This window comes from Andrena cerasifolii, chromosome 13 (assembly GCF_050908995.1).
Source record: "Andrena cerasifolii isolate SP2316 chromosome 13, iyAndCera1_principal, whole genome shotgun sequence".
Lineage (NCBI taxonomy): Eukaryota > Metazoa > Arthropoda > Insecta > Hymenoptera > Andrenidae > Andrena > Andrena cerasifolii.
In genome coordinates this window covers 9,300,683-9,312,690 of record NC_135130.1, presented here as the reverse complement: position 1 = coordinate 9,312,690, position 12,008 = coordinate 9,300,683, and the positions used below count along the sequence as shown (strand labels likewise).

Below are 12,008 nucleotides of genomic sequence, written 5' to 3'. Positions count from 1 at the left end.
TTCGCGTATCGGTACCGACATCAAGTTGCGACGCGACGCGTCGCTGAAATCGCTTGGGAACTCGAACGAGACACCTTACCATCTCCTCCAGGCATTTCCTCGCATTCTCTTCGTCTCCTCGGGTAAGAATGAAGCCCGTCGGCCGATAAAACACCGAAATTCGAAGCACGGAGCCATAAAAATTCATTTCGATGGGAGACACCGAGATGGTGTAAACTCTTGAAGTCTGTCTCGAAGGACCAGGTGCGAACCGTAACGAATAACGAAGCACGGAATCGATGGAGAACGGAGGAGAGAGGGCGAATTGAGAGGAATGGAAATCGGCCGCGCGGACACCGTGCTCCGCGAACTTTATTAATTCTTAGCTTCCTTAATTGGATTACCCTCGAATTAATTGGCACGATTAAAGCGTCGAACTCGAAGCATCGTCACCGTCGTCGATAAGCCACACTCACCGTCCCTTGCCTCCCGACTTAATCGCGCGGAACATTTGTGTGGACGCCGCTTCGGCATTGCTGGAATTTCCTTGCAAAGTAGCGGCGAAAGATTTTCGCGTCCCTAGGAGAATTCTGTCTCCTCGTCGACTTTAAATTCAGTCGCGCTTCTGCACCGGCGAACGCTACTTTTAATTACACCCCGAAACACGTTGCGCGTTTAATTGAACGTTCGACGGGACGGTTTGGAAATATCGAGGGGAAAAAATGGGGTGCGCGCGACGCTCGTTTGCATTTACCGGCGCTAAAGGGGAATTATTATCGCGTTACTCCATTAATTATCGCCAACGAAATTAGCGGATACAATCACCGGGTCACGTTCGAGCGATTTTTCGGAATTCTGTTTTGCATTACCCACGTTCGCCAGCTCGTCGTTGTTTACGAATTTCACGGCTTAATCGCGCAACTGGCCGATCAACTGAAATTGTTTCGCTCGCGTTAATTATTTTTCAGCGGGACGCGTCGATTTGCGAGGATTTGTTCTAGGTATTGTTTAAAGGTTTTTTTTTTAACTCAGCTCCAGGGGCACGCGCGTCGCTTCGGCGTCGGTATGAACGCGTCTTAACGCGTTGAACTTGAGCCAAGGGGTCGGAAGTTGGTTTGGATGGCTACCAAAAAGGGGGGTGCGGGGGAGAGACAGTCGCCCCGGCGCCCGTGCAACCCGGTTCGACGATGACGAGGAAATAAAATGGACGGGGGTAGCAGGTTGATGCGACGGACAGTGGGAATTTGCATGGCAAACGGTCGCGACTCGCGTTTGTCTCTCGAGTGCTTCTCTCGCAAGCTGCTCAGTTCTCTGCCACTCGCTCCCTTTTCGCGATCTCTCGCGCGATGTGCCGTGTCGATTCTTCGATTCTATTCTCGGCGATCCATCCAGTAGAATCCTCCATCATTCGAATCCTCTTTCTCACGCGGGCCATATCTGCTTCACCGTGCAACGCGGAGAATTCTTCTTGTCCAGCGGCCAAAAAGTAATGGAAACCTCTGCTAGAATTTTATTTCTTGAAGTTGACGGTCAGCGAGCGCGTGTCGCGCAGATATATTTATGTGGCTCCTCCTCGTCCCTTTAATTTACGGGAAAGGGAACAGGAAAGTCTGTTTGAAATTTAAGGATCCTCGCGTGCGCGCGTACACGGGTTGCTTCGCGAGTAACAAACACCGCAAACCGCGAACGCGATGAATATTTACCAGAACCGGTGCAAACTTAATTATGTAAATATTCCACGCTGTACAAACTACGGCATTATGACGCATTATTAATCGCGTTACTTAATGGAACTCCCTTTGGAGATTGAGCCATCGAGCGGCGATAATTAATTGTATTAAATTTCCATGGGGAAGCCTCCGCGAAGTTGGGTGGAATCGAGTCGCGCCGCGCTCGATACACCCGTAGATATTTTTCGTTCGTAGTAGCAACCCACTAGATGTGCCACTGATTTATATACAGTTCCACGAGACTTGAAACTAATAAGCGTGTTTTATAAGCTAGTTCTGCGGATAAGTTTGTTGTTTTACGATGGCCAATTAGTCGGCAAGTCCCTCATGAAAAGAAAGATATTGCACGCGGAACGGCGTATCCAGTAACCGGCCTCTAAACCTATCGCGCTCGGAAAATAATCGTCCCGCTGCCGCTGTAAAAATAAACCGTTTGCGCGGCGTCGGTGAAAGGCGGCTGAACGAGCAGTGGATATACCGGTCAGATCCTCGCGATATCCTTTCGTTCGACCAATTATCTAATTCCCCGAACAGTCCGCGAATAAGCAAAGCGGTCTTCTTTGAATTGCACAACGGAACAACATCACCTCTAATCGGAACACATTTAATTGATTCTGCACGGTGCACTGCGCTGTGGCGAACTGTTCTTGGATCGTCGAAGGTCCGTTGTAAAGGACGAGGTTAGCCACAGATCTTCCAGATCGTTCACATCAGTGGTCCATAATGGTCTGATTATCAGTAAGCAGTAGAGATCCCTATTTCACGTGTATTAAACGTATCTGTACCTCAATCCGTGTATCTTTTAGTACACGGGTACCCGTGCACTATTTCACGTGCATTTAAATACACGTGAATTTAGATACTCGTGTATTTATAAATACACGTGTATTAACGTATCCGTATTTTGATTCGTCTGATTTTTAATATCTATAGATATCCCAGAACTCTGGGGGATAGCGAAATTCATAAAAGAATTAATGTATTTAAATATATTTAGTAGAATAATATGCGGAAAGTATGGTTTTACAAATTTTCAGATTGCAACTAATAACACAATTATAAAATTAACAAGATTTATTTAATCGATTACCTATTTTGATACAAAAAATTAAGGCATTACTGGTAATAAGCGAGCTTCTTTTTAGACGCAACGATAATCCTTAAAATTGAAAAACATCACTCGGTTTTATTACACTTATTGCTTAAGTGACCGCCATTGCCCATTCTCCCGTAGTTAATGCCCGATTCTGATCAAAATGCACAAATACGTTGATGCACGTGTATTTAAATACACGTGAAATAGTGCACGGGTACCCGTGTACTAAAAGCTACACGGATCGAGGTACGGGTATATGTAATACACGTGTACCCGTGTACACGTGTCTTTTTACTACACGTACCATACCATGGTCTCTAGTAAGCAGTGCTAAGAAGAATTACAATTCTGTTTATCGCACCCAGCTTCCTAGCGAGCCGGAACTTGGTGGAAAATGCCTAGCAAGTTCGCGATGGTCCTTCCTGGCCGGCACTTTCGGTTTTGGAAGCGTGGATACAGCAGCCTACGGGGATGCTTGTCTGCTCGTCTCGGAGGTTGTTTGAAGGGGCAGCGTTGCAGGCTGGCGTGGCCCATCAGGCCGAGTCAGTCGATTCCAGACGACACGACGCGGCCAGACAACCTGGCGCTGCTCCCTCGCCTTTCTTCCGTCCCTTCTATCCCCGGTTCTCGTTCTATTTTCGCGGGAACAAATAAATTCAGCATTCTGGGGTAGACGACGTTAACTGTGCTTCCGAGACGCTGTATCACAGGCATACAATGATCACGAGTGACTGGCTGCTAACGCGTCGCGTCACGTTGCGTCGCGCCCGTCGTCGAGTCTCTTCCGCGACGCGAGGTTCTATTTAAGCCTTCGCCGAGTCTCGTCGCAAGGGAGGCCGCAAATCCGGCGATTTGCAAGTTCGAAGACTTTCGTTTGGTTATTTCCACCTCACAGGGATCTTCTATTTCGAACCGGGCCAATCGGATGTTTCATTTGGGCAGCTGCCAGTTTCGCTACGCCGGTATGTCTATAATAAGAATGGAATTATCAAGATGTTGCGATACATTAACTTTCGCACGGAGCAGTTGCGATACACTGAATCATCCCGCCTCGCATTTCTGCGACGTGACCCATTTTTGTCCCAGCCCTCGTGGAACAATGTCGCCGATCGTATCTCTGGTACGTCCCTTTCTCATCTCTCGTTTCCCTTTTCCTCTTCCCTCCCCTACAACTTTTCTTCCCGCAAGTTTCGCGTAAGCGTTCGTCGCCATCGGCGTGAAAAATTTCGGGGGCAACGGGTCTCGATATCACAGTGAAAAAAACTTGCCGCGATACTCGGCTTTGGCGCGGTATAAATCCCCGAGCAGACGTGAAAGTAGTCGACAAGAAGTTGGATTATCCCCAATTAACCCGAATGCGCTGGCTGGCCGCCGGCTGATTCATTTTTTAACGACGGGACGCGACGCGACGCCGACGCTCGCGTCTGTGCGCGACCAGGAGAGGGCGAGAGAGCCGGTGTGCTCCATCGGTGAATTGGTCGCATCGATTTCCCTCGTCTCCGAGGATGTTAATTAACTCGGTACGTGGATGTACGCGTGTGTTCGATTCGTCCAAGTTCGTTGCAGAAGTTGACCCTGTAACTCGGCGAGGGTATGTAGGTACCTTCTATGTACACGCGAGCGAGTCAGGGACCGAGGAATTCGAATTATCGCCTGGAGATCGCGTCGTCTGCCGTCGAACACCCCGCGAAACGGGATCGTCTGGAAACTTTCTGCTTCTTCTTTCGTTTCCTCCCTTTTTAACGAGGATTTTTTCGGCTCGTAGAGGTTCAGGCAAAGATTGATACAGCTCCCTCGAGAAACACTTCATCCGGCCTTCAACGGTCAAACAATTGTACTTTCTTCTTGGTTTGCGATAGTTACAAACACGCGGTACCCATACATACCTATTTGAATTTTCTCTGTCACTGTCCACGGCTGGATTTGCGTGCTCAATTAATTCGGCATGTAGAGAGATCGATCGTTGGCTCGTGCGCTTGAAAACGATCGATGAACCGTGTCGAAAACAAAGAATCTTCCTCCGTTTCACCAACTATCCTCTGAAGATAATACCGTGTAACGCGAATAGCGGCCCTTATCAGCGAGGCGCGAACCGACAAACAATGGCGGCAGACAATGCTCGGCGATCGATGACAACGGATTTCGTGGCTGTCGCTTTCTCCAACCAGTCGTCTCGTTTCTCGTTTTTCGCGTTCTCAGCGTGTTCCCGCTAATTAGCGGCAACCAGTTCAATCCTCGTTTTCGGACCAGCTATCGACGGAGCGAAGCCTGGCTTTTTAAGCTTTAAGCCTGTCGCTAGAACGCTCCTCTTCGCCTGATCTGGGTTCAGGGACCGGCGACAGGTCCCGAAGCGACTCTTCTCGGTATAATAAAGATCGATGTTTCTGGCCTGGGAAGATTCTTACGTTCCATCGATCGCGATCTTGTAGAGGGGAGACTTTCCAAAAATGCGGCTGAAATTAACCGGAGTTGGATGGAATAATTCCAAGTGGGTCACAGTGCGGAATGTCGCGCGATCATTTGCGAGCAGGCCCCGCTAATCAAGGATTAATCCTGCTGGGGTAAGACGATCCTGGCGGCCGCTATGAAACTCGGAGATGATCCTTTCATTATGACGCGGAACAGAGCAATCGGCCAAATAATTTCCCCATTAGCCGGTTAATTTGGATCGCGACGAGAAACATTCCAGGCTGCGTGAAATTTCCATACTGCGCACCGGGGATATCCATCTCGAGCATCTTGAATTACAAGCTCCCCGCGAAAATGTTTGAGCAAAAGCCTCTGCCAGAAGCCTGTGAGCCATAGTTGCGGGGATGGATGGGTTGGAAATCGAGGTTTCCACCCTCTTCCTAAGCGCGAGAAGAAAAAGAACTGTTCCTATTGTTTTCGACAGTTGAAAATACGCGTGACGAGGTAGGACCATTGCGACGTGTCCTTACGTCACGAAACTACATATTCTCTGGCGCAAAACGATCGCAGAACGTTTTCCAATGGATAGAGTACGTAGGCATATAAATACTTGAAAGTTTGCAGGCTGAATCGTGACTCGGAGAAAAGCGTCGATTCGCCGCAACGATCGTCGTTTCGAAATAGAATCTCGTTACGATTTTAACGCGATATCGATCGGATTGGAGCACGGAACAATGGACCGTGCACGAGAGCAGCCCCGGAGCCCGGAGCATTGCCTAGAAAGAGTAGAAAGCAGTTCCTCTCGGTAACAATTCTATCCTCCTGTGCTTCTCTTTTTCCTCTACGACTCGCGGCCCATGTGTCTTTGTCACTCTCACCCCCAGGCCCCTCGCTGTTTTTCTACATCAATCTTTGGCTGTACCCTCGCTAACTGTTACTCTTCGTCATTCTTTCCCCGTTCTGTCTCTCCATTTACCCCTCCACCTATCTCTCCTATATCGGACTTTATCGTTCCCTTTACCGCCGTATTCCCGCCTCCGTGTTTCGGACCCCGTTAACCGAGCATAATAAAGCGATCCATCTAGCACTCGCGGCTGCCTATTTATCTCGCAACAGCCGGCTTCTTTTTCGGAGGGCCGAGACAACAGTAGAGAGGCTAGCAGTCGCAACCGGTGATGATAATGACACGAAACCGGGATGCGCCGTGCTGAAGCTTACACGTGTAACAGCTCCACGGCTAGTTGCTTCGGCCGGTTAAAGGGCCGACGAAAGGAATCAGACGGGACTTGAAAGGGAGAGAAGAGGGGCCGAAGTAGGAGGAGCGGAGGAGGCAAATCGCGGGCGAGAGAGTGAAAAAAGGGAAGCCGGGGGAGAGAGGGAGGAAGCGGCACAGGTGGAGAGAGGAAAAAATGAAAGTCGGCGAGAGAATGAAAGGTGCGGGAAGATGGAGAGAGACAGGGTGGAAGAGGGTGAAAGAGTCTGGTAGGGAGTCCATTAACGAGTGCCGTTTTCATACCTTCTCTGCACCAGCCTCCCCTTCTATCTTTTCCGTTTTCTTCCTCGGCCACCCCCTCCGCCGCGCCTCTCTTGCTGTTTGAAAGAGCACCTACCAGCACAATAGATCGTTCATTACCGATACTGGGTGGCACGGGCGGTGCGACGCGAACTCGGCCGAAAGTAGAAAGATAATAATGCGAGAAAGGAAGAGAGAGTCGAAGGCGCGAGTTCCCCTCGCGGCCCTACGCCGCCCCACCCTCCCCCACCATTTCCCAGCGACGCCGCGACGCCGCGACGCTTTAAGTGGTAAATGGAAAATGTAACACGCAGCTCGGTTCTGACTGCGCGCGTCGCTTCTCTCTAATGACATATCGTGGCATGTTCCCCGAGAAATCGCGCGCGACGAGGTGGAAAGTAATAGAAATGCCAGAGATACGTAGACGAAGAATTTCATGGACAGCGGTGCATCCGCTATCAGCCGCTAACGATGCGTTATTTCTGATTGCAGCATCGCGTCAGAGCCATAAAGGGTACCGGAAGTGACAGGACGGACAGGGTTTAGCCGCGACCACCGATGGCGGCCGCGAGCTTTCCGCCAAACTTCTCGAACGTCGGCATCCTGGAGAACTGGTAAGTGACTACGTAACAGCTTGTCACGCCTTGGAATTATTACTAGAAGCCTCTTAAAAGCTTCTCGAGAGTTTCGTTAAAGCTGGAGGTTGCCTCGAGGCTGGAACAGGGCAACCAAACGCAGGCGCCTCGGTTCAATTAGCGATCAATCGCGGTCTTCCTTGGCCACCGTACTTTTTCCAAATTCATCGCTCGGATCGCTAACAATCCCCCGTGCACTGAATCCCCGCGGTCAGGTCGCGACAAATAGCCGGTAGCGGTGGAGTAGCTCTGAAGATCCACAGAATTGGCGGTACGCGCGTATCTCAGCATTAGCGAACAGTGAATTCGGGACTCGTAACGACGACACATAACCAAGGCGTCTGCACGTTACCAGCACACAACCGAACCCGTAGTGTCCCGTTGGAAGCTTCGTTGCTACCTACTACGTGTGTACAATACATGCATAGATCTGTCCGTAGTGCATGCTCTATCTGTGTGTTAACACGCGCGTCCGCACTAGCTACGGGGACCTAAACTAGCGGCGATTAAAGTCTCGCGGCGAACGCGATGATCCTCCTTTTAGCATTGCATCCTCCGACGATTTTAAGGTGAACCGACTGCGCGCACTCGAAGATCCGTTAACCGTGACTGTGGCAACGCAGAGGAACGGTGCGCAGACAATGTCCGGGTTGTGCGTTTCGAAGGAATTCGTGTCAACAATTCTGCACACAAGGTGGTGCACCGTAGAATTTCAGCTGCACCACTAGCTCGCGTTTCCCGGGATTATTTGGTCCGTTGTCGATACTGATTATTGCCCGTCCTCGGTACAGCTTTGCGATTCTCTTTCAACGGCATTCCGTAGGTTTTCCCTGAAAGGTACTTTTCGCGGAGCGGGAAGATCAAGTGTTGACTCGAACGTAGCGAACGTCCCAATTTTCTGTTTGCCCCGGGGAGATTCGCTGCCGGCATGCTCAGGCTTGGCCGAGGGGTGTAAAACTGACTTGTCGCTGGAAGATCGAAGTCAGGTTAGGTACTACTACTCGTATTCGCGAGAGCGACAAAACCGATCCGTTTTCACGCTGCGCGGCTTCAGAGGAGTCTGCGTTCCCTATTGTCAAGCGCGTATATGCACATCTGAATCCGCCTTGGAGGTGGTGGTAGGGGTGCGCGAGAAAGGCGCTGGCATAATGGGGCAAAGAAAGCGGGGACGGGACATTGTTGGGCGTAACGAAAAGCCCGAAATACACTTCAAAGAAGACGAAATACATTGTAGTACGGTAATTGGCGCGGCAAATTTCGGCCGGGCTGCGGGGAACTCGCGCAGCTTTCATCCGGCCCGAGAGAGAGCCCGCTGTGGTTCCGCGATAAAAGGTGCTTCTAATTTTGCTTGACCGTGATCCAGCGCGGTTTAGCATTGCCCGTTGATATTAACGCGTTACCACCTTTTGGATTCTCCCGGTCCGTCGAGTAGAACTCGGCGTAAAACGAAGGGCACGGAAGTCGAAAAGGGACTGCAAAGCACTTAGAGCTTGGTACATCTGACAGATTACGCGGCAACGTGAAATTAAGGATACAGCGAGGCTTCGTTTCGGAGTGACTGTGGGTCCCATTTCGTTTGAAACAAAACGATTTCTCGGCTGTTATTAATTCAACCCCATACACCGAGGAGAAAAACTCCCTCCGCTCGTCAACTGCTTACACTCTTGCCGTTGATACCTGTAACAAAGTGGCACGGACAATGCCTGATTGTTGCTGGTACCCAGACACCCCGACGAGAAAGGTCAGACACGACTCCTGCAACTTCAGCCAGATAAAAAAAAACTTGGTCTCCTCTCTCTCCCTCTCTCTGCCTCCCTCGCTTATCATCCCTCTCCTTTTCGTGTAGTTTTGATTAAAGCCCTTTCAAGGGGAGCGCGTCGCAATTTTACAGACTGAGCCGTCCCTTTTTCTCGCGCTGCTCCTCGACAGAGGAGGGATAGGACGCCGCGATTAACTCTTTCTTCGGAGACTCCCTTTGTTCCTGACCTGCGCCAGGGCTCCGAGATTCCGTAGATCGAACGAGGAAAACGGTAATCAAGCTTTGTGAATCGCGCGTGCGGCGGTGTCTCTGGAAGATGACTCTCGCGGCCTGTGCTTATCCACCGCGCCCTTTGCGCTTATACGCGTGTGTCGTCCGTTCGTTTTCGACCGCGAATTTTCATTTGTCGGGAAAGCCTGCCGTCTGTTCTGCGCGTTGGCGCGAGTGTTTGTTGGTACGTCACGGTCCACCTTCTTCCATTTGCAATTGAGCAGGAGGACGCGATATGGCTCGCTAAAGCATTCCTTTTGTGCAGACCGAGTGCTCCGAAAAGTTCGTATCGGAGCTCCGCGAATCGCTTATCAATCATTCAAGAAGAGATTAAAACTCTGCTCGTTCGGAGGAGAGCTGGTATAATTCGGATCGGACACTCGCCGACTATTGTGCACATAATTCCCCGCTAAACGGACACGATAATGGATCCAATTACCCGGTATTAACCATTCTCTCGTACTCGCATCGGAGGTGACCACTTTGTTGGGTCGGCGCAGCTGTTGACGTTAGTATCTCCGTGGATTCATTCAGGGAACAGAAGGAGGAGGTGGAAAAAGAAGAAGAAGAAGAAGAAGATGAAGAAGATGTTTCAGCTGATGATGACAGTTGCCGCGTGGTGTGGTGCGATGCTAATTTATTTCACGAGAGAAACACGCGCGCGGTGGCAGCTGCACCTGCGCCCACGCGGCGTAAATTCGGCCGCTGGAATAGCGTAGGTGGCGCTTAGAATTAGCTAACGTCAACCGGTAAACGCAGTTCGATGTTTACGATAACCTGGCCATCTTTGATTTATCAGCCGTTCGTTCCCTCATTTACCTCTGTCCATTTACGATCTTCTAATTATTACTCCGATCTCTCTTCGCTTTCCCCTACAGGATATCGGCTGCCATATATTCGCGAGCAGCGGCTGCAGCGATCCTATTTTCACGTTATTCCACTTCATTTCAATTTTACAATTTCCTCCCCGCCCTTCTGCTTCTCGCTCAAACGGAATACTTCATTTCCTATCGTCGCGCCGGCGAGTTAATAAAAAGTGCATCCTCCAAAGATGTAAGACTAGGGGGTGCTGAAAGAGATAGGACGTCGAATTTCCTTCGGGTCACGTAATTCGCGCGGGGATAACTGTTCCTGGAAGATGATGCAGTCGGTAGAAATTGGGTCGCGAGGTAGAAAACCGATCGAGACAGCACGTGGCCACGCAGCCGACATATTCGGCGCACACATAGGCGCGGCAGGTGCAATTTAAAAGGGGCGCGAATCGATCGGTCGAAAATTACACGAGATTCATCGGATCTTTTCCTCGCGTTGCACGCGTTGCAGCCATTGCGGAGGCCACTTTTCGAGTCCATATTCTATTTGCACGCGATACGATCGGCGGATTCGCGACTGCGTTTCCACGTCACGTTGCCATTACCCTGAATATTGCACGGGAGAATGCGCTGGCGTACGCGCGACCGTAATCCTTTAGAAGCGGGTGATCGTTCGTAAATCGAGGCTGCAGCCTATAGCCATAGGCTTTTCCAGAAATGGCGCACGCCTCGCCTGGCTTCGTCGCGGTAATTTCTAAAATTTCAGGGTAAACCAGCAGGTGGTCCGAGGATATACCTGCCGTGTCCGAAATCGCGGCAATTCCTAGACGCGAGGAGGGGCGCCTATCCCGCGTGCAGTGATCGATACTAGTCTGAAACGGTTTGAAAAGCGAACGGCAGTGGTAACCTAGAGACGGATATGGATTCCAGCCTTGGGAGGCATAGTCGATCGCGGGGGCGGTGTATTTTTTTAGAGGCGCGTCGGGGGTTGATGAAGGAATGAAAAAATTCCCGATAGTTGGTCGCGGTCGCGCGTTTTAATTACACCTCGCGCGATTTTTCCACGGAATACCCGAGGAGCGGGCTCGCAATTTTTGCCGCGTTACAGTAAAGAATAAAATAGCACGATGGGGCGGAAAGCTGGAGATCCGCTGACCTAAAATATGCCGCGATGCAGCGCGGCAAATGCCCCGGGAAGATTTCCCGATAAACCCGTAACACGTATCGAACTACACCGCGGCTTAAAACTTGGGGATAGGTCGAATGTACGATCTACGTAGGTTGCTATACATAATGAGCGATTCTGGATGCTTCGGCGGGGCGCGGCGGTCGCTTATATTGACGCCGGGTATTCTGCGATACACGGTGTATCGTAATTAATAAACCACGCTCGACACGTTCGCCGCAAAATCTGAAAAATTTCGCCCGAATATTTGGGAGTGCATACTCGGGAAATCGTGGTGAGCACTGGCCCCTTGATACGCCGCTATTAATACGAGTAGGTATTAATCGACGCCTGTGCCAACTGCGCCGCGAATCTCCAGGATTTATTTTAGGGTATGCCAAAATTTCGTCGGCAGGTTATTACCTACCCGTCGCGACAGCTAGCTTTTCGAAATTTTTCATTTCTGGCGGAACTTTAGCTGCCGCGCACCTACAGCTTCCCTCGATAAGGCTGATGTCGGATTGTGAACATCTTCTGGCCGCTGGAATATCCATGGAAAATGAGATTTCCAATTTGAAATAACCTCTCGTGGAATAGCGCGCCAGTCTAGAGTGCGATTCGCGTAATTATAATTATCGCG

At 50.4% G+C, this 12,008-nt stretch overlaps 1 protein-coding gene across 5 annotated transcripts in view; it reads left to right on the top strand.

Annotated features, from left to right (window-relative positions):
- Msi (RNA-binding protein musashi) overlaps nucleotides 1-12,008 on the top strand; it is a 118,664-nt gene that overhangs the window by 43,563 nt on the left and 63,093 nt on the right. For all 5 annotated transcript variants that reach the window (XR_013086998.1, XM_076825483.1, XM_076825482.1 and 2 more), the window contains one exon: nucleotides 7,220-7,341. Coding sequence is in view for 4 of the 5 variants with exons in the window: in XM_076825483.1 (XP_076681598.1) it covers nucleotides 7,286-7,341 (56 nt within the window). In the remaining variant the exon portion in view is untranslated. The remainder of the gene's footprint in view (nucleotides 1-7,219; nucleotides 7,342-12,008) is intronic.